At 58.4% G+C, this 20,188-nt stretch overlaps 1 protein-coding gene and 1 long non-coding RNA gene across 2 annotated transcripts in view; both read right to left on the reverse strand.

The window, feature by feature from the left end:
* Positions 1 to 2,517: 2,517 nt before the first annotated feature.
* Positions 2,518 to 20,188, reverse strand: part of pex16 (peroxisomal biogenesis factor 16) — a gene marked incomplete at its 5' end in the record, with an annotated part of 31,112 nt that continues 13,441 nt past the window's right edge. The window contains 6 exons of the mRNA XM_069921145.1: positions 2,518 to 3,581; positions 4,462 to 4,526; positions 5,674 to 5,793; positions 6,487 to 6,559; positions 6,800 to 6,943; positions 8,772 to 8,859. Coding sequence (XP_069777246.1) covers positions 3,523 to 3,581; positions 4,462 to 4,526; positions 5,674 to 5,793; positions 6,487 to 6,559; positions 6,800 to 6,943; positions 8,772 to 8,859 — 549 coding nt within the window. The remainder of the gene's footprint in view (positions 3,582 to 4,461; positions 4,527 to 5,673; positions 5,794 to 6,486; positions 6,560 to 6,799; positions 6,944 to 8,771; positions 8,860 to 20,188) is intronic.
* On the reverse strand, positions 15,992 to 19,341 carry LOC138741213 (uncharacterized). Its single transcript, XR_011343401.1, has 3 exons — positions 19,272 to 19,341; positions 16,962 to 17,038; positions 15,992 to 16,066 (listed from the first exon to the last, which is right to left on the reverse strand). It is a non-coding gene; the product is annotated as an uncharacterized lncRNA (long non-coding RNA).

The raw sequence follows: 20,188 nt of genomic DNA on the forward strand, positions 1-20,188 counted from the left end.
GTTACTTGGTTGGTCTCCTCCGTAGTTCTCTGCTATCCCCACACCCTCAACTGCTCCATAGTCCTCTCCCACAATGACCCTTTCCCTCCTCTCACACCTTCCCTCCCATCCTAATCACGTCCAGGATCATTCTCTGCAAACAAATTAGGAGCAGGTGTTGGCCTCGCAGCCCTGCTTCACTATTTCATAAAATAGCTGATTCAATTGTCACCTTTAATTTAATTCCTCTTGAACTGTGGAAACCTTTCACCCTTTGGATTATCAAGGATCTGCCGAATGCCATCTTCCAAATATTCAAGGACCCTGTTTCCAAGGGAGCAAGTTCCAAAGACTAACCCCAACATTTTAAATGCTGCATTTTGGTTAATCAAACCAAGGCAGGACTCGCATGGTGAATGACAGGGACTCGGAGAGACAGAGGGGTACACGTGCACTGTCACCTGAAGATGGTGCTAGAGGTTGACTGTGTAGTGAAGGTGGCCTTTGAAATGATTGCCTTCATCAGTAATACCACTGAGTAGAAGATGTTAGACATTTGGAGCTTTTTGGGCAGTTCTGGACCCCAGCCATTGGAAGGGGTCATGAATCTGGAAAGGGTGCAGAAAAGATTCCCGAGAATGTTACTGGGACTGGTTTTACCAGGCTTGGGTAAGAGAGAACTGGATGTCCTGGAACTCTTTTCCCTGGCACATAGGAGGATGAGGGGGGAGTGTAAAAAGAGATGTAAAATCATGAGGTGCTGAGGTAGATAGTTACAGGGTAGGGGAGTGTGAAACAAGAGGGCATAGATTTAAGGTGAGAAGGGAATGATTTAAAGGGACCTGAAGGGCATCTTTTTTCACCCAGAGGGCGGTGGGTTGATAGAACAAGCAGCAAAATTAAGTTGTAGAGGTAGGTACAAAGATCATGTTTGAAAGGCATTAGACTGGTACATGGATAGGCAAGATTTGGAAAGATATTGGCCAAATGCAGACAAACGAGGAGGGCCTGGACAACTTAGCCAGCATGGACAGGTTAGGCCAAAGGGCCTGTTTCTGTGCTGTATAGCTCTATGTCTAATGGCACATGAGAAAAATTCCAATTCAGCCGCTGGTTCTAGATTCTCCCACAATAGCATTTTCTCCACATCGCTTACATGTTTTAATTAAATCTCCGCATGCTCGTGCAAACGTAGCCACGTCCAACATTTTCCTTGCAAGACAACCCTCTCATTTGCAGGGACTGGTCTGCCATATCTCATAGCCCTTTGTGTATGAACTCTTCATTAAGACTCACCAAAGGTAGAGTGCGATACTCGAAAAGGGAACGAGCTCAATAATGCTCGGACATCAAGACAGCGTTCCTTTATGGCACTGAACCGGCCAGCACCCTTTATGTTAACTTCTTTCCCAGTCTTGCTGAAGGGCTCCAAAAATTTCCACCATTCTTTTTCTGCCATTGATGATGCTCGATCTGCGGAGTTGATCCCACTGATTGATTGTTATTGCAGATTCCAACATCTGCAAACTGGTCTGTCCCCAGTAGAGGGTGCTGGCCAATTCGGGTGGGTGGCGGAGGGTGCTGGCCGGCTCGGGTGGGTGGCGGAGGGTGCTGGCCGGCTCGGGTGGGTGGCGGAGGGTGCTGGCCGGCTCGGGTGGGTGGCGGAGGGTGCTGGCCGGCTCGGGTGGGTGGCGGAGGGTGCTGGCCGGCTCGGGTGGGTGGCGGAGGGTGCTGGCCGGCTCGGGTGGGTGGCGGAGGGTGCTGGCCGGCTCGGGTGGGTGGCGGAGGGTGCTGGCCGGCTCGGGTGGGTGGCGGAGGGTGCTGGCCGGCTCGGGTGGGTGGCGGAGGGTGCTGGCCGGCTCGGGTGGGTGGCGGAGGGTGCTGGCCGGCTCGGGTGGGTGGCGGAGGGTGCTGGCCGGCTCGGGTGGGTGGCGGAGGGTGCTGGCCGGCTCGGGTGGGTGGCGGAGGGTGCTGGCCGGCTCGGGTGGGTGGCGGAGGGTGCTGGCCGGCTCGGGTGGGTGGCGGAGGGTGCTGGCCGGCTCGGGTGGGTGGCGGAGGGTGCTGGCCGGCTCGGGTGGGTGGCGGAGGGTGCTGGCCGGCTCGGGTGGGTGGCGGAGGGTGCTGGCCGGCTCGGGTGGGTGGCGGAGGGTGCTGGCCGGCTCGGGTGGGTGGCGGAGGGTGCTGGCCGGCTCGGGTGGGTGGCGGAGGGTGCTGGCCGGCTCGGGTGGGTGGCGGAGGGTGCTGGCCGGCTCGGGTGGGTGGCGGAGGGTGCTGGCCGGCTCGGGTGGGTGGCGGAGGGTGCTGGCCGGCTCGGGTGGGTGGCGGAGGGTGCTGGCCGGCTCGGGTGGGTGGCGGAGGGTGCTGGCCGGCTCGGGTGGGTGGCGGAGGGTGCTGGCCGGCTCGGGTGGGTGGCGGAGGGTGCTGGCCGGCTCGGGTGGGTGGCGGAGGGTGCTGGCCGGCTCGGGTGGGTGGCGGAGGGTGCTGGCCGGCTCGGGTGGGTGGCGGAGGGTGCTGGCCGGCTCGGGTGGGTGGCGGAGGGTGCTGGCCGGCTCGGGTGGGTGGCGGAGGGTGCTGGCCGGCTCGGGTGGGTGGCGGAGGGTGCTGGCCGGCTCGGGTGGGTGGCGGAGGGTGCTGGCCGGTTCGGGTGGATGGCGGAGGATGTTGGCTGGTTCAGGCAGGCATTATTCAGGAGGAAGGATGAGCTGGATGGGAGGCTGTTAATACAGCAGAGTGTAATACCCTTCCAAGGAATGAGGTCAGTGTAGGGAGAGTGGTGTTACCGTTCTGACATTTAGCTCCCCTTCATTTCAGAGTCTTCCCTGCTAATGGCCATTGATTGAGAGGGGTTTCTGTACACCGCCAGGCTAGCTGACAGTGGTTAGAATAGCATGGTGCGTGACACAGTAGAGCAACAAGGAATATGACAGGGTGTGCACGATCCTGGGCGCTAGACCGTAAAATAACTGAAGGTGAACTGAGAAATACTGTTGATCTTACATGGTGAGAGGTTATGGTCTGGGCTGCAGAGTAGCCCAATTGCAGATTACAAATAGGAACCATCCGTGAAAAAGAGGGGGACTTGCACTGCTCTTGCACAGAGCCAAATGACCTCCACCCATGTGGTCAGCATTCTATGCTTCTGCAACAGTGAGCTGGCCAGCAGCACAAAATCTTCGCCCAGGTCTCAGCCCTTCGCTGTGTCCCTTGTGGAATTACTGCTGGCCTTTGCATGAGTTCCTCATCCAGCAAAATGACTGTGAACGAGGTTACCATCAGACTGCAATCTCCATCCCAGGTATTCACGGCAGACTCATCTCTGCCACACAGTACAGTTCAACCTTGAGTGTGTGGTGAGCCTAACCCAGTCTCCCATAAATTGTAGTCAGATTGATTGCGAGCTGTAACCTGACTGTGTCAATCACACAGTACCAGTGGCCTCAGTTCCTAAGGCTGCAGGATGAGATGGAGGGTCCTTTGAAGGCGACCACAGCAGAATTCTTTTCAAGCACAAGATGTTTATGACGAGGACGGTATTGCATCTGCTTAACCCCAGTTGTAAAAGTAAACCTTCTGCCAAACTGGTAAATAATCCATCAGTGGGTCTGGAAGAGAGAGAGGGAGCAGAGTGTTGGGACAAACCTTGGCATTCAGAGGTCACTGTGCCCACCCACAGCTCCTCTTCCTGTTCGGTGAAAATCCAATGCACCCCTACAACCCCCACCACAATTTCTAACCCTGAAATTTCTCAACCCCCCCCCCCCCCCCCCTGTCCCTGGACCCTACAAGCCCCAAATGAAGGGAGTGCCACAGAAAAAATGTTAGGGCGATAAAGGTTTACCAAGATGCTGTCTGGGTTAGAGGGTACGAGCTAGGAAAGTTTGGACAAACCGAAGGGTTGGAGGCACCAGGGTGGCACAAGAGAAGTTTTACAAAACTATGTGAGGCAGTCAATCTTTATCCCAGGGCAGAAATGCTGGAGAGGAGGGAGGGAAAATGTAAAGGAGATTTTCAATATAAAGCTACGGCTTAGAAACAGACCTGTGCCGTCCAAATAGTCCCTTATGACCAATGACCTCCATACGTCTTTGGTAGGTGGGAAGAAAGTACAGCACCCAGAGGAAGTCCACACTGCTCCCAGGGAGAACAAGAATCCTTGCAGACTGTTCCGGATTTGAACCCGGGTTGCTGGTTCAATAATACCATTGCGCTAACTGTGCCACTCTTGTGAGGGGCAAGTTATATATACACATACAGAAAGTAGTGGGTGACTAAATGGGGTGCCAGGGGTGGGAATTGAAGCAGATTCAATAAGAGGCAGTTAGATATACACATGCTGATGCGGTGAGTGCAGGGACAGGATTCGTGTGCAGAAGAGATTTCTGGCTTTCTACTTTCAATGTTGGCACTGTGTTCAGAGCAGTCGAGGGCCGAAGGGTCTGGGCCTGTGCTATTCGACGTAGAGAGAAGGCGGATTATACGTACGAGCCACCAGTCCTGCTCCGGGGATGTGGTCAGCAAGTAGGCGGAGCAGAAACAGAATGATGGTCCTGGTGGGGGGGGGGGGAAAAGAGGACAACGATGAGACACAGATTGTTGACCAAGTGCAACAGACGTAGCCCAGGAAGTACCACGAGTGATCCATCCCCCAGGCTCATTGAAAATGGCAGTGGTACTGGAGCAACTGTAACAGCAGTGTTGCCATTGGTGCGGACCCACGGAGAGTGGGGAGCAGAGACTCAGCACTCCCATGGGGTCCAACTGTCCAGTCTGACTGTCATTAGCTCTGTACAGGCTTTGAATGGCCTGTTAAAGGAGCTGACAGTAGTTTTAATTCCGCGACCGCAAGGTCTGAACCCAAGATGGCGGTGCATATGATCAGTAGCAGGCACGAGGGGTAGCAGACTCCAAGGGAGTGGAATTCTGGTGCAGGGCACCAAAAAACTGGGATAGCCCCACCCCGGCCTGAAAAGGAAAAGCAGGAGACGACCCACAGAATGGTGACCACAACAACAGACCACTGAAGGACCCACACAGGTGGCAGGCTGTTGGTGACAAGGCAAGGAACCCATGCAAACTGTGGGCTGCTGGAGTCTGCGGTCAAGGGACTTACACCAGGCTGTGGGCTGCTCGAGATTGTCTCAAAACTGGCTGAAGGGTACCAGGTATCAGAACCGGGATGAGAGAGGGTGCCAAGGGTTCCTGATTGTATCAGAGGTTGGGATCTGGAGCTCGGGTTGTCGATGGTTTGGACTGGACTGTGTGGCTCTGGAGGCTGCGGGAGGGCTGGAGGTGAATCCATGGACACTCGGTGACTCTCTTTCACTTCTCTGACTGAGAGAGGAGCTTCAGGCAACTTCTGCCGATGGCAAATGTAATATGACCCTGTTTTTATTACATGCCAATAAACTTAATCTTGAACCTTTCCAAAGGAGGTCCCGCCACAACTCTCCTGCCCTGGATCCCTACCAGCTTTGAGGATGTGGGCAATGAGAGCCATCTTCCAGGATGCTGGCTGCTGAGTAGAGATGCTCGGGGCAAACCATCAACACACCAACTCTGGAATTGGACGACCTCCCCTCAACCGGACCCCTGCATTACCCAGGACAGAGGGCATGGGTGACCTGACACCCTGCTCACAGGGCCCAGGACATCTATGTGTGATGGAGCAAAATGTCCTACAAGGACCTGACTCACTCGGAGTATCGGTCGTAGAAAGGTGACCGCAGCAGGTAGTAGAGTAAGGCAAAGGTCCTCCGTTGAAGCTCACTTCGTTCCTCCCTCGTCATTACTTTGGTGTCCTTCAGTAGGCTCAGGCTGCAGGGAAACGGAGAGGAAATGTGCGAGGATGACTCCGGAGACTGCACCGGACCACAACCCACCCCCTGCCCTCGGAACGGTCCGGGAGCACCGCTGTCAGCCTCCATCCCAACCATGAATGGACAGGCATGCTGAGTGGTGTAGCTCTGCCCAGAGAGAAGGGTTGTGCCCTGGTGTCAGTTCAACTTCCCCCACTGCACCTGAGAGGGAAACGCCTTGGTGTCAGTACAATCCCCCCCACCCCGAGGGGGGAACGTCCTGGTGTCGGTATAGCCCCTCCCACCGAGACGAAAATGCCCTGGTGTCGGTACAAACCCCTCCCCCCCCCCGACAGGGGAACGCCCTGGGTTGGTACACACAACCCCTCCCCCCAAGAGGGGTACACCTTGGTGTCAGTACAAATCCCCCCCACCTCGAGAGGGGATTGTCCTGGTGTAGGTACAATCTCCCTCCCCCACCCCCCTCACTGAGAAGGGAACGCCTTGATCTCATCACAGCCCACCCTCTCCCCCAAGAGGGGAACCCCCTGGTGTTGGTACAAACCCTCCCCCCACCGAAAGAGAAACAGCCTGGTTTTGGTACAACCTGCCCCTCCTGAGGGGAATGTCATGTTGTGGCACTGACCTGCTGCCTGTAAAGCAAGGCTGCACCCATGTTGTATACTACACATAACTGGTGACAAGGACTCACCTGGTAACATCAAGGATTCCCGACACTAGCCATGGCTTCCATGATCTCCATCCCCAAATCCACAAAGTCACAACTGACATCCAAGGTTAAAGACCAGACCAAAGATCCAGGATGGGTTTGGTGATTTCCCACCCCTAGCTGCTGTCCACTGCTTCCAAGCACAGTGACTACAGCGCTTGCCCCACACAGCCTGCCTCCAGTGCCCGATAGCCCCACCAACTTCCTAAGCCCCATCTTAGGGTAACTGGCCTCCCAAACCCTGGGACCTAACTAAAGCCACCCGAGCACACATGGCTGTTGCACGGTAGGATACGGTGTACCAAAGGTCGAGCTATGTACAGCGCCTCAGCCACCACCTCTTGCTTGCTGAGGTCTGTCGGGGGCGGCTGTGCTCCTCCCGGTGAACTCTGAACTCTCTCCTGGGGAGTTCCCCATTGATGGAAATGCTGGCTGGATGCTGAAACAAAGGGAACAGGTTACATTCTAAATAAAGCCTCAGCCTCAACATCATCTGGGGAGGAGGGTTTTTTCTGACAGCTACCCCTCAATTTATCAGCATTTTACTCACTAACAGTTTGCTAATTGCAAGCCACGTTTAGGTCAAATGATCTTGCTCTATCTTCCTCTCAAGATAGCAGCTCAAGAGATTGTAGCAGTGAATGAGATGTATTTGGACCTTAAGGCCTTCAGTAAGCTGTCTCACAAGACACCTGGGTTCAGGGCAATGTGCTGCCAAAATGGGTCAACAGGCTGTTTAATATGCTCCCAGGGTGGGAGTTTGTGAAGGCAAAAAGGGTTTGAACCTAGAACACTACAGCTCAGTACAGGCTCTTCAGCCCTCAATTTGTGCTGACTCATATTTCTTAAGAATAGAACTAAACCCTCCCTACCCCAGAACCCTCCATGTTTCTTCCATCCATGTGTCTGTCCAAAAGTCTCTTAGATGCCCCTGTTTCAGCTTCCACCACCATCCCTAGTAAGGCATTCAAGGCACCCACAATTCTGTGTAAAAATACTGATGTCTCCCTTAAATTCCCTTCCCATCACTTTGTACACACGTCCTCTGGTGTTTGCTATTCCTGCCCAGGGAAACAGGTGCTGGCTGCCACCCTATCTATGCCTCTCATAATCTTGTAGACTTGTATTAAGTCTCCTCTCATCCTGCAACGCTCCATAAAAAAAGTCACACAATCAACTTTTGACTGTGATAAATACTTAAGTCGTTCAAGGTGTCAGGAGCTTGGATGGGCGGCCGGCAAGGACTGGATGGTAGATCCGTGTTCAAGACATGGAGAGCTCTGGTGGGAGGGCTGCTGCGGATGGGAGGGTGGCCGGGAAGGAACAGGGTTGGGGTCCCAGAACTGAACCAAGCAGGGCAGGAGAGAACAGGGTCGTGGTCAGGAAGCAGAGGAGATACAGGGTCAGGGTCCCAGCACCATATCCAGGATATTGAGGGGGGGCGGGGAGAATGCGAGCGGCCAAGGCGTTGGGAGCTTGGAAGGGCAAGCGGCCTGGATCACACTGACACCCCACTAATCCCATGGCCGCAACCCAGGCACACGTGTCACAATCACAACCTCAACCCATGGCCATTAACACTACACAGCCAAAATACCTCCGTGATTCACATCAGAGGGCATGTGGCTCATGATCCGCGGTTTGGCCACTCCTGGTCTATAACATATCCGAAAGCCTTGTGTCAATGGTTCAGGTGTCCGGGTAAAGGCTGCACCATTTACAGTGCAAGAAGAATTGCGAGTGGGCAAAGGGCACATTTGGGTAAAAAGGAGCTTGTCCTCAGAGAAAGTAGGGGAATGGAATTTGTCCAAATAACACCCCAAGGCCAGCATGGGGCAATGGACTAAACGACCTCTACCTGTACTGCAAATGACATCGATTCTGTGACAATAGTGCAACACTGAGGAAACGCAGCAGTCAGAGATGGTGGGTTTGCACTAAAGGGGACATAGAAAAGGCAAGAATTCCCTGGCATCTGGCATTTTACATGATCATAAACCCCCATTATGGTCACACAGATCAACAGAGAACTAATGTCTGCAATGCTACATGAAGGGGAAGTGGGGGTAAGATCATGAGGGCCAGCAATTCTGGACAAACAGGGCTCTGGTGGATTAGGGTGGGGGAGGAAGCATAGTCGTGGAGAGGCAGCCCTCATTCGAGCAGGCCTCTGTACAGTGCATGTCTCACAGGGGAGGGACCATCGCAGCAGCTCACCAAATGGGCAGGGCAAGCAGATACCGGACAGATGAGGGTCGGGCACTCACTGCGATTGAGAGTCCGCACCACCCTTCGGGAACGATGGCCGGTGAAAGTGTCACTGGAGCACCAGCGGTTATCGGCTTCACCATGGGGCTGGGCTGCAAACAAGGCAGAGTTAGAACATGGGGTAAGGAGTCTTGATTGGAAAGGGGCACACAGACACTGGGTTTTTTTTGGGGGGGAACAGAAGGAGACATGGGGCTTTTGGGGGGGGGGGTGGTTAGCACAGAGGGAGACCCCGGGGCAGGAAAAGTGGACAGACAGAGACCCCGGGGAGGGGAAGAGGAAGGGCAGGCAGAGTCCCTGGGGCAGGGGGAGAAGGGGCAAACAGAGACGTTGGGGCAGAGGGAAACTCTGGAGCGGGGGAGGAGGAGGGATAGATGGAGACCCTGGGGTGGGGGGGGAGGGCAGATGGGGACCCCAGGGCAGGGGGGGAGGAGGGGCAGATGGGGTCGGCAGGCCGGGGGGGGGGAGGAAGAGGGGCAGACGGGGTCCCCAGGGCAGGGGGGAAGGAGGGGAAGACAGGGACCCCAGGGCAGTGGGGGTGGGGGGGGGAAGGAAGGTCAGTCAGAGACCCCAGGATGGGAGGGAGGAGCAGGTGGAGACCCTGGGGTGGTAGGGAGGAGGGGCAGACGGGGTCCCCAGGGCTGGGGGGGTAAGGAGGGGCAGACGGGGTCCCCAGGGCTGGGGGGGTAAGGAGGGGCAGACGGGGTCCCCAGGGCTGGGGGGGTAAGGAGGGGCAGACGGGGTCCCCAGGGCTGGGGAGGGGTAAGGAGGGGAAGACGGGGACCCCAGGGCGGGAGGGGGAAGGAGGGGCAGACGGGGACCCCAGGGCAGGAGGGGGAAGGAGGGGCAGACGGGGACCCCAGGGCGGGAGGGGGAAGGAGGGGCAGACGGGGACCCCATGGCGGGAGGGGAAGGAGGGACAGATGGGGACTCCAGGGCGGGAGGGGGAAGGAGGAGCAGACGGGGACCCCAGGGCAGGGGGGAAGGAGGGGCAGACGGGGACCCCAGGGCGGGGGGGAAGGAGGGGAAGAGAGGGGAAGACGGGGACCCCAGGGCGGGGGGGAAGGAGGGGAAGACGGGGACCCCAGGGCGAGGGGGGGAAGGAGGGGCAGACGGGGATCCCAGAGCGGGGGGGGGGGGAAGGAGGGACAGACGGGGACCCCAAGGCAGGGGGGGTTGGAGGGCAGACAGGGACCCCAAGGCAGGGGGGTAGGAGGGCAGACGGGGACCCCAAGGCTGGGGGGGGAGGAGGGGAAGACAGGGACCCCAGGGCAGTGGGGGGTGGGGGGGGGAAGGAAGGTCAGTCAGAGACCCAGGATGGGAGGGAGGAGCAGGTGGAGACCCTGGGGTGGTACGGAGGAGGGGCAGACGGGGTCCCCAGGGCTGGGGGGGTAAGGAGGGGCAGACGGGGTCCCCAGGGCTGGGGAGGGGTAAGGAGGGGCAGACGGGGTCCCCAGGGCTGGGGAGGGGGAAGGAGGGGCAGACGGGGACCCCAGGGCGGGAGGGGGAAGGAGGGGCAGACGGGGACCCCAGGGCGGGAGGGGGAAGGAGGAGCAGACGGGGACCCAGGGCAGGGGGGAAGGAGGGGCAGACGGGGACCCCAGGGCGGGGGGGAAGGAGGGGAAGACGGGGACCCCAGGGCGAGGGGGGGAAGGAGGGCAGACGGGGATCCCAGAGCGGGGGGGGGGGGGAGGAGGGGCAGACGGGGACCCCAAGGCAGGGGGGGGTTGGAGGGCAGACGGGGACCCCAAGGCAGGGGGGTAGGAGGGCAGACGTGGACCCCAAGGCAGGGGGGGGGGGAGGGGCAGACGGGGACCCCAAGACAGGGGGGGGGGGAGGAGGGGAAGATGGGGACCCCAGGGCGGGGAGGGGGGGGGGAAGGGCAGACGGGGACCCCAGGGTGGGGAGGGAAGGAGGGGCAGGCGGGGACCCCAGAGCGGGGGGGGAGGAGGGGCAGACAGAGACCCAGGGGTGGGGGGGGAAGGAGGGGCAGGCACACTCAGGGGCAGGCACACTCAGGGGCAGGCACACTCAGGGGCAGGCACACTCAGGGGCAGGCACACTCAGGGGCAGGCACACTCAGGGGCAGGCACACTCAGGAGGCAGGCACACTCAGGGCAGGCACACTCAGGGGCAGGCACACTCAGGGGCAGGCACACTCAGGGGCAGGCACACTCAGGGGCAGGCACACTCAGGGGCAGGCACACTCAGGGGCAGGCACACTCAGGGGCAGGCACACTCAGGGGCAGGCACACTCAGGGGGCAGGCACACTCAGGGGCAGGCACACTCAGGGGCAGGCACACTCAGGGGCAGGCACACTCAGGGGCAGGCACACTCAGGGGCAGGCACACTCAGGGGCAGGCACACTCAGGGGCAGGCACACTCAGGGCAGGCACACTCAGGGGCAGGCACACTCAGGGGCAGGCACACTCAGGGGCAGGCACACTCAGGGGCAGGCACACTCAGGGGCAGGCACACTCAGGGGCAGGCACACTCAGGGGCAGGCACACTCAGGGGGCAGGCACACTCAGGGGCAGGCACACTCAGGGGCAGGCACACTCAGGGGCAGGCACACTCAGGGGCAGGCACACTCAGGGGCAGGCACACTCAGGGGCAGGCACACTCAGGGGCAGGCACACTCAGGGGCAGGCACACTCAGGGGCAGGCACACTCAGGGGCAGGCACACTCAGGGGCAGGCACACTCAGGGGCAGGCACACTCAGGGGCAGGCACACTCAGGGGCAGGCACACTCAGGGGCAGGCACACTCAGGGGCAGGCACACTCAGGGGCAGGCACACTCAGGGGCAGGCACACTCAGGGGGCAGGCACACTCAGGGGCAGGCACACTCAGGGGCAGGCACACTCAGGGGCAGGCACACTCAGGGGCAGGCACACTCAGGGGCAGGCACACTCAGGGGCAGGCACACTCAGGGGCAGGCACACTCAGGGCAGGCACACTCAGGGGCAGGCACACTCAGGGGCAGGCACACTCAGGGGCAGGCACACTCAGGGGCAGGCACACTCAGGGCAGGCACACTCAGGGGCAGGCACACTCAGGGGCAGGCACACTCAGGGGCAGGCACACTCAGGGGCAGGCACACTCAGGGGCAGGCACACTCAGGGGCAGGCACACTCAGGGGCAGGCACACTCAGGGGCAGGCACACTCAGGGGCAGGCACACTCAGGGGCAGGCACACTCAGGGGCAGGCACACTCAGGGGCAGGCACACTCAGGGGGCCAGGCACACTCAGGGGCAGGCACACTCAGGGGCAGGCACACTCAGGGGCAGGCACACTCAGGGGCAGGCACACTCAGGGGCAGGCACACTCAGGGGCAGGCACACTCAGGGGCAGGCACACTCAGGGGCAGGCACACTCAGGGGCAGGCACACTCAGGGGCAGGCACACTCAGGGGCAGGCACACTCAGGGGCAGGCACACTCAGGGGCAGGCACACTCAGGGGCAGGCACACTCAGGGGCAGGCACACTCAGGGGCAGGCACACTCAGGGGCAGGCACACTCAGGGGCAGGCACACTCAGGGGCAGGCACACTCAGGGGCAGGCACACTCAGGGGCAGGCACACTCAGGGGCAGGCACACTCAGGGGCAGGCACACTCAGGGGGCAGGCACACTCAGGGGCAGGCACACTCAGGGGCAGGCACACTCAGGGCAGGCACACTCAGGGGCAGGCACACTCAGGGGCAGGCACACTCAGGGGCAGGCACACTCAGGGGCAGGCACACTCAGGGGCAGGCACACTCAGGGGCAGGCACACTCAGGGGCAGGCACACTCAGGGGCAGGCACACTCAGGGGCAGGCACACTCAGGGGCAGGCACACTCAGGGGCAGGCACACTCAGGGGCAGGCACACTCAGGGGCAGGCACACTCAGGGGCAGGCACACTCAGGGGCAGGCACACTCAGGGGCAGGCAGAGACACGGGGGGAAAGGGGGGAAAGGAGGGGCAGGCAGAGACACGGGGGGGAAGGGGGGGGAAAGGAGGGGCAGGTGGAGACCCGGTGTGGTGGTGGGGGAGGAAGGAGCAGACGTGGGGGAGGGGATGGGGTGGGGAGCAGCCCCTGCCGTATTATGTCCTCAGAGCCTAAGCCAGGTCCCCTCCTCTTTGCCTCACCCTGGGGGTCCTCGCGGCACAGATGTCCGTCCCTGTCCAACGGAGCCATGGTCGGTGCGTGGATGCCGGTCTTGTACCTCAGCAGCAGTAGCACCCGCAGGCTCGCCCTGCAACAGGGCAGCAAGGGGTTAACAGCATGGATGTCCATTTTTTTTGGGGGTGGGGGAAGAGAGAAGGTTTCTTCTGGGGATTGAGGGGGTGGGGGAAGTGGGTAGGTGACTGGGGATGCAGGATGTTTATCTCCGTCAGGGGATGAGGTGTGGGTCTCCCAGGGATGGAGAGAGGTTGGGGGGGGGGGTCTCCCAGCAAATGGGACAGGTGGGGGGGGGGGGTCTCCCAGCAAATGGGGGACAGGTGGGGGGGGGGGTCTCCCAGCAAATGGGGGACAGGTGGGGGGGGGTCTCCCAGCAAATGGGGGACAGGTGGGGGGGGGGGTCTCCAGCAAATGGGGGACAGGTGGGGGGGGGGTCTCCCAGCAAATGGGGGACAGGTGGGGGGGGGTCTCCCAGCAAATGGGGGACAGGAGGTGGGGGGGGGGGTTCTCCCAGCAAATGGGGGACAGGTGGGGGGGGTCTCCCAGCAAATGGGGGACAGGTGGGGGGGGTCTCCCAGCAAATGGGGGACAGGTGGGGGGGGGTCTCCCAGCAAATGGGGGACAGGTGGGGGGGGGTCTCCCAGCAAATGGGGGACAGGTGGGGGGTCTCCCAGCAATGGGGTCAGGTTGGGGGAGGGTGTCTCCCAGCAATGGGGTCAGGTGGGGAGGGTGTCTCCCAGCAATGGGGTCAGGTGGGGGAGGGTGTCTCCCAGCAATGGGGTCAGGTGGGGGAGGGTGTCTCCCAGCAATGGGGTCAGGTGGGGGAGGGTGTCTCCCAGCAATGGGTCAGGTGGGGAGGAGGGTGTCTCCCAGCAATGGGGGTCAGGTGGGGGGAGGGTGTCTCCCAGCAATGGGGTCAGGTGGGGGAGGGTGTCTCCCAGCAATGGGGTCAGGTGGGGGAGGGTGTCTCCCAGCAATGGGTCAGGTGGGGAGGGTGTCTCCAGCAATGGGGTCAGGTGGGGGAGGGTGTCTCCCAGCAATGGGGTCAGGTGGGGGGAGGGTGTCTCCCAGCAATGGGGTCAGGTGGGGGAGGGTGTCTCCCAGCAATGGGGTCAGGTGGGGGAGGGTGTCTCCCAGCAATGGGGTCAGGTGGGGGAGGGTGTCTCCCAGCAATGGGGTCAGGTGGGGGAGGGTGTCTCCCAGCAATGGGGTCAGGTGGGGGAGGGTGTCTCCCAGCAATGGGGTCAGGTGGGGAGGAGGGTGTCTCCCAGCAATGGGGTCAGGTGGGGGAGGGTGTCTCCCAGCAATGGGGTCAGGTGGGGGAGGGTGTCTCCCAGCAATGGGGTCAGGTGGGGGGAGGGTGTCTCCCAGCAATGGGGTCAGGTGGGGGAGGGTGTCTCCCAGCAATGGGGTCAGGTGGGGGAGGGTGTCTCCCAGCAATGGGGTCAGGTGGGGGAGGGTGTCTCCCAGCAATGGGTCAGGTGGGGGAGGGTGTCTCCCAGCAATGGGGTCAGGTGGGGGAGGGTGTCTCCCAGCAATGGGGTCAGGTGGGGGAGGGTGTCTCCCAGCAATGGGGTCAGGTGGGGGGAGGGTGTCTCCCAGCAATGGGGTCAGGTGGGGGAGGGTGTCTCCCAGCAATGGGGTCAGGTGGGGAGGGTGTCTCCCAGCAATGGGGTCAGGTGGGGGGAGGGTGTCTCCCAGCAATGGGGGTCAGGTGGGGGGAGGGTGTCTCCCAGCAATGGGGTCAGCGGTGGGGGAGGGTGTCTCCCAGCAATGGGGTCAGGTGGGGGAGGGTGTCTCCCAGCAATGGGGTCAGGTGGGGGAGGGTGTCTCCCAGCAATGGGGTCAGGTGGGGGAGGGTGTCTCCCAGCAATGGGGTCAGGTGGGGGAGGGTGTCTCCCAGCAATGGGGTCAGGTGGGGGAGGGTGTCTCCCAGCAATGGGGTCAGGTGGGGGAGGGTGTCTCCCAGCAATGGGGTCAGGTGGGGGGAGGGTGTCTCCCAGCAATGGGGTCAGGTGGGGGAGGGTGTCTCCCAGCAATGGGGTCAGGTGGGGGGAGGGTGGTCTCCCCAGCAATGGGGGGTCAGGTGGGGGAGGGTGTCTCCCAGCAATGGGGTCAGGTGGGGGGGAGGGGTGTCTCCCCAGCAATGGGGTCAGGTGGGGGAGGGTGTCTCCCAGCAATGGGGTCAGGTGGGGGAGGGTGTCTCCCAGCAATGGGGTCAGGTGGGGGAGGGTGTCTCCCAGCAATGGGGTCAGGTGGGGGAGGGTGTCTCCCAGCAATGGGGTCAGGTGGGGGAGGGTGTCTCCCAGCAATGGGGTCAGGTGGGGGAGGGTGTCTCCCAGCAATGGGGTCAGGTGGGGGAGGGTCTGGTCTCCCAGCAATGGGGTCAGGTGGGGGAGGGTGTCTCCCAGCAATGGGGTCAGGTGGGGGAGGGTGTCTCCCAGCAGATGGGGTCAGGTGGGGGGAGGGTGTCTCCCAGCAATGGGGGGGGTCAGGTGGGGGGGGAGGGTGTCTCCCAGCAATGGGGTCAGGTGGGGGAGGGTGTCTCCAGCAATGGGGGTCAGGTGGGGGAGGGTGTCTCCCAGCAATGGGGTCAGGTGGGGGAGGGTGTGTCTCCCAGCAATGGGGGTCAGGTGGGGGGTGGGTGGTCTCCCAGCAATGGGGTGGTCAGTGGGGGAGGGTGTCTTCCCCAGCAATGGGGGTCAGGTGGGTGGGGGAGGGTTCGTCTCCCAGCAATGGGGTCAGGTGGGGGAGGGGTGTCTCCCAGCAATGGGGTCAGGTGGGGGGGGAACGTTAACTCCCAGTGATGGGGGACAGGGTGGGGGTGGGGTGCTGGGTCTCCCAGCAGTGGGGGATAGGTGGGGGGGGGTCATTCCCAGTGAATGGGGACAGGTAGGGGAGGTTGTGGGTCACCCAGTGAATGAGACGGAGGGGAGGGGGGTTTCCCAGCGACAGACATGAGAGGGATTGGGGGGAGTGAGTCACTTACTTGGTCAGCTGGAGTGGCGGTGATGAATGAGCCAGCGGAAGCCCTCTCCCCACAGTCTGGCCGGAGCACATCTCAGTGAAAACCTCCAAGTGCTCCCAGCACCGTCAGCCACGTCAGCAACTGATGCTGGGGTAAAGGCTGGTGGTGGGGGAAAGCAAAGGATTGGGTCAGGGGGTATAACGGTCACGGTCCCAGCACTTGAGCCCAGCCAGTCTGGGGGGCGCAGAACAGAGGAATGGGGGTCCGAGAGCCCACCTCCTCGGCCAAAGCAACAACTGTTCTCGCCGTAGAATTCTACCCAACCCGTGAGTTCCCCGGACCCGATGGGTCACTAACCCTGTACCCCCCTGCCCCCCCTCAATATCCTGGATATGGTGCTGGGACCCTGACCCTGTATCTCCTCTGCCTCCTGACCACAACCCTGTTCTCTCCTGCCCTGCTTGGTTCAGTTCTGGGACCCCAACCCTGTGCCTTCCTGGCCCCCAACCTTATTGGGTCGATGCCGGAACCATCAGTAAACACCAGCACCAGAAATACCCGAGCCAGCACAGCTCCCCCTTAGTGATGGCCAACCCTCTCTCACAACCATGCTAGAGGACTGAGGTCTGAATGCAAAACTTCAGAAAAGCCCCACTGGGCAGGCTGAGGGCAGCAGGCACATAGGCAGTGCCACCCCTTGAAGGCTCCCCTCCACCTCACACAACAGGCTCGACTCGGAACCACCACTGCTCCTTCACTGTGCTGGGTCCGAGTCCTGAGCCTCCCTCCCCCTCAGCTCGTTCCGTCACACTCCAGGTGTAACCTCTGTGTGCCAAATCGGAGCGGATGGGGAGCAGACGCCCCCCACCCCCACAACCACCACGTCAATGCTGTTTCATGTTAAAAACAAGTCACAAGCTGGAATTCAAAGGATTCCGGAAAGTTACAAGAGGTACCTGGAGAGTGCAACACACCATTGGATTGTAGATCCAAATGTGTCTGTTTCAGAAAAGACCCAAAGTAAGTTAACCTTCTGTGGCTGTAGGTCACTTACCATCAGTAATGAATGAGGGAGCTCCTTCCTCAGTATCCCATCGTTCAACAGCACCAGCAGATTCGACACAGAATATACTGCCAAGCAGACAAACTCAGTTTCTGTGATGGCCACCAATACTCTACACCCCCACCTACTCCGACCATGGCAGCAGACACAAAGCCATCACACTCCATTGCCTACGGGAGACCGATCTGATCCCATCCTCAGCCCAGCAGCTACCCCAGGGGGAACAGGGGTGTGTTTATGTTTCATGGAAAGCTTCAGACAATGTTGAATAGTCCAGCACAGGAGTAGGCCCTTTGGCCCGTGTGTCTGTGCTGAAAGTGACAGCCAAATCGAACTACATCGCTGCTGCTCGCACCTCCATTTCCTTCGTGCTCATGAGGCTGTCTAGAAGCCGCTTAAACGCTATCATATATGCTTCCTCCTCTACTCTTGGCAGTACGCTCCAGGCATTTACACTTTCTTATGAAAAAATGTTGTCCTGCACATCTATCTTTAGGTTTCACCCTCTCACCTCAAACAAACATCTAGTGTGTGCCATTTTACCCTGGGCAAAAACATTCTGACTGACCACTCTTTCAAGGCCGCTCATGGTTTATACACCTCTATCAGGTCTCTATGCGACCTGAGACGCTCCAGAGAAAACAACAATGACTGCTCTCCAATCCTCTGGGACCTTGCCTGTCACTGGTGAGGATGCAGAGATCTTCGTCCTGACCCCAGCAACCCCCTTCCTCCTTATAACCTGGGACGTAACCCAGCACTTGCATGATCCCAAAAAGTCCTCACACATGAGCATTCTCCACACTATCACTATCCTCCACGTCCTGCCCTTGGTGAATGCCAAGTACTCATTTCGTACCTCGCCCACTTCCTCTGAACTCCTCCTTTGTTCCTCAATGGTCCGATCCTCTCCCTGGTCACGTTTTTAAACTCAAGTATAAAATGCCTTGGAATTTTCTTTAACCTTGCTGCCAAGGACATCCCCTTTCAGCCTTCCTGTGCCCTGCTCAAGCTCTTTCCTGCAATACTTATATTCCAAAAGGACCCTGTCTGATTTTAGCTTTCTAAACCGGACACCTGTTTTCTTTTTACAACCTCTCTAGTCATTGAAGGTTCTGTTACCTCTCCATCTCTGTCCTTCCTCCTTACTGGAACATGCCGGTCCTGAACTCTAATTAGCTACTCCTTAAATAACTCCCACATGTCACTTGTGGACTTGCCCAATAACAGCTGTTCCCAATTAACTTCCCCTAGCTCCTGTCTAATAACGTTGTAATGTACCTTTCCCCATTTTAGAATTTTCCCACAGGTCCCTATTCAAGGAGTGGGCAGGTTTAGTTAGCCTCAGAAATGCAGACCCATCAGGGCTACCTAGTGTCCTCGATCATTAAAACGGCCAAGAAGATCACTGGGGTCTCCCTTTCCCCTATTAACGACATTCATCAAGACCTTAAACAGGGCTCAAAGAATCACCAAGGATCCTTACCATCCAACACACCATATCTTTGACACACTACCATCAAGGAGGTGGTAAAGGAACATCAAAATTAGGACTGTCAGGGTGGGAAGTAGTTTCTTTCTTGCAGGCTGTGAGAGTGATGACCTGTAAACCTTGTGTCTATTCTAAATGAAGCTGAGTGAACTATGGTTAGCTCAATGCTGTTTCAGCACCAGCGATCAGAATTCGAATCCCATGCTGTCTGTAAGCAGTTTGTATGTTCTTCCTGTGTCTGGGTGGGTTTTCCCCAGGGGCTCTGGTTTCCTCCCACCGTTCAAAACTGTGATGGGAAATTGGGCAGTATGGGCTCATGGGCCGAAATGGCCTGTACTGTGCTGTATGTCTAATATTTATACATATTTATTTTATAACATCTTTTCATGTGATTATTTTGTGCTTTGTACATGTGGACCAAATAAATGTTTTGTCAGGTAATGATAAACTTAAACTTCTCTGCTTCATAAGACCAGAATTAGACAAAGACAAGCTTGACTTGAGATTAGAGTCTTGGGCAGAAATCGTGGAGAACGGATGCAAGAATGAGAATGGTACAAATGCTTTGTTCTGCCCCCCAGCCCACAAAGTGCAGGAACTGGGTGGCAGCACTGTTGGAGTGAAATAGGCCAAGGAAGAAACTGAATGCCATCTCTACAGGGAGGGCCAGTAATGCTCTGCATGTAGGAACACCTCTCATCTTGCAGGGCTGAGATGAAAATCCCAACATTCCATGCATTTGACTCTGCAATTAAACAGTGTAATCAGTGAAGGGCATTGGCAGCCTCTCAGCCTACCAGCATACCTACCTAGTTCAGAGAGTTCATGCGAATCAGCAAAATGGCCTGCAAAAAGGAAAGAATATACTGTCACTTAAACCATCCCAATGACTGAGCAAACTCAGCAAAGCCTTTATCCACCTCCCATTAGGAAAACCCTGTGCTGAGCATGAACTCTATCTTTGGTTCGACCGTTCCGAAACTAGCTCTGTGATTTCGAAGCAAATTCCATTCACAAATCTCCTGGCTCAACCACTGGATCACAGGTCCAACTGCCCTTCCTCCCGGGCACACACATTATAGTGTTTTTTTTTCCAATATCAGTTAATTCACGGAGGTCTGTGTTTAAGATGGTGGTGCCCAAACTTGGCAGTGTAGATAACAAGGGATCTGACTGAGTGGACTGGCACAGGACACCAGAACAACAGAACACTCCCTCCCAAGAGGAACCCTGGAAAGGACCTTTCAGGGTACAGAACCATAGCAGTGGACAAGCCAGGGGCTCAATGGTTGATGGACTCACACCAGGGTGCTGGCCACTGAAAACTGGGTTGCCAGAACCGTGATGGGGAAACAGGGCTCCCAAAGAGCCTTGGGTGCAAACAACTTCCTACTCATTTACAGGGCAAATAAAAGTCAACAAGTGTGTATTTGTGTACATAACAATAAAGAAATGTTCTGCAACACAAAAGCCTGCAGACGCTGTCATTTGTAGTAAATACACAGAAGTGCTGGAGAAACTCAGCAGGTACTGTAGCGTCCATAGGAGGTAAAGATATATAACCAGAGGGCAAAGCACAGGCCAACAGCCAAGACGCCACACGTGGACACGAATAGGAGGGCAGGAGATAAAAGCTGGAAATGATCATGTGAATGCAGAACTGGAGGAAAGGAAAGAGGGGATAGGGAAGGAGATTGACAGGAGGGGGGGCCTAGCAAAAACTGGA

Source organism: Narcine bancroftii, chromosome 1, assembly GCF_036971445.1.
Source record: "Narcine bancroftii isolate sNarBan1 chromosome 1, sNarBan1.hap1, whole genome shotgun sequence".
Lineage (NCBI taxonomy): Eukaryota > Metazoa > Chordata > Chondrichthyes > Torpediniformes > Narcinidae > Narcine > Narcine bancroftii.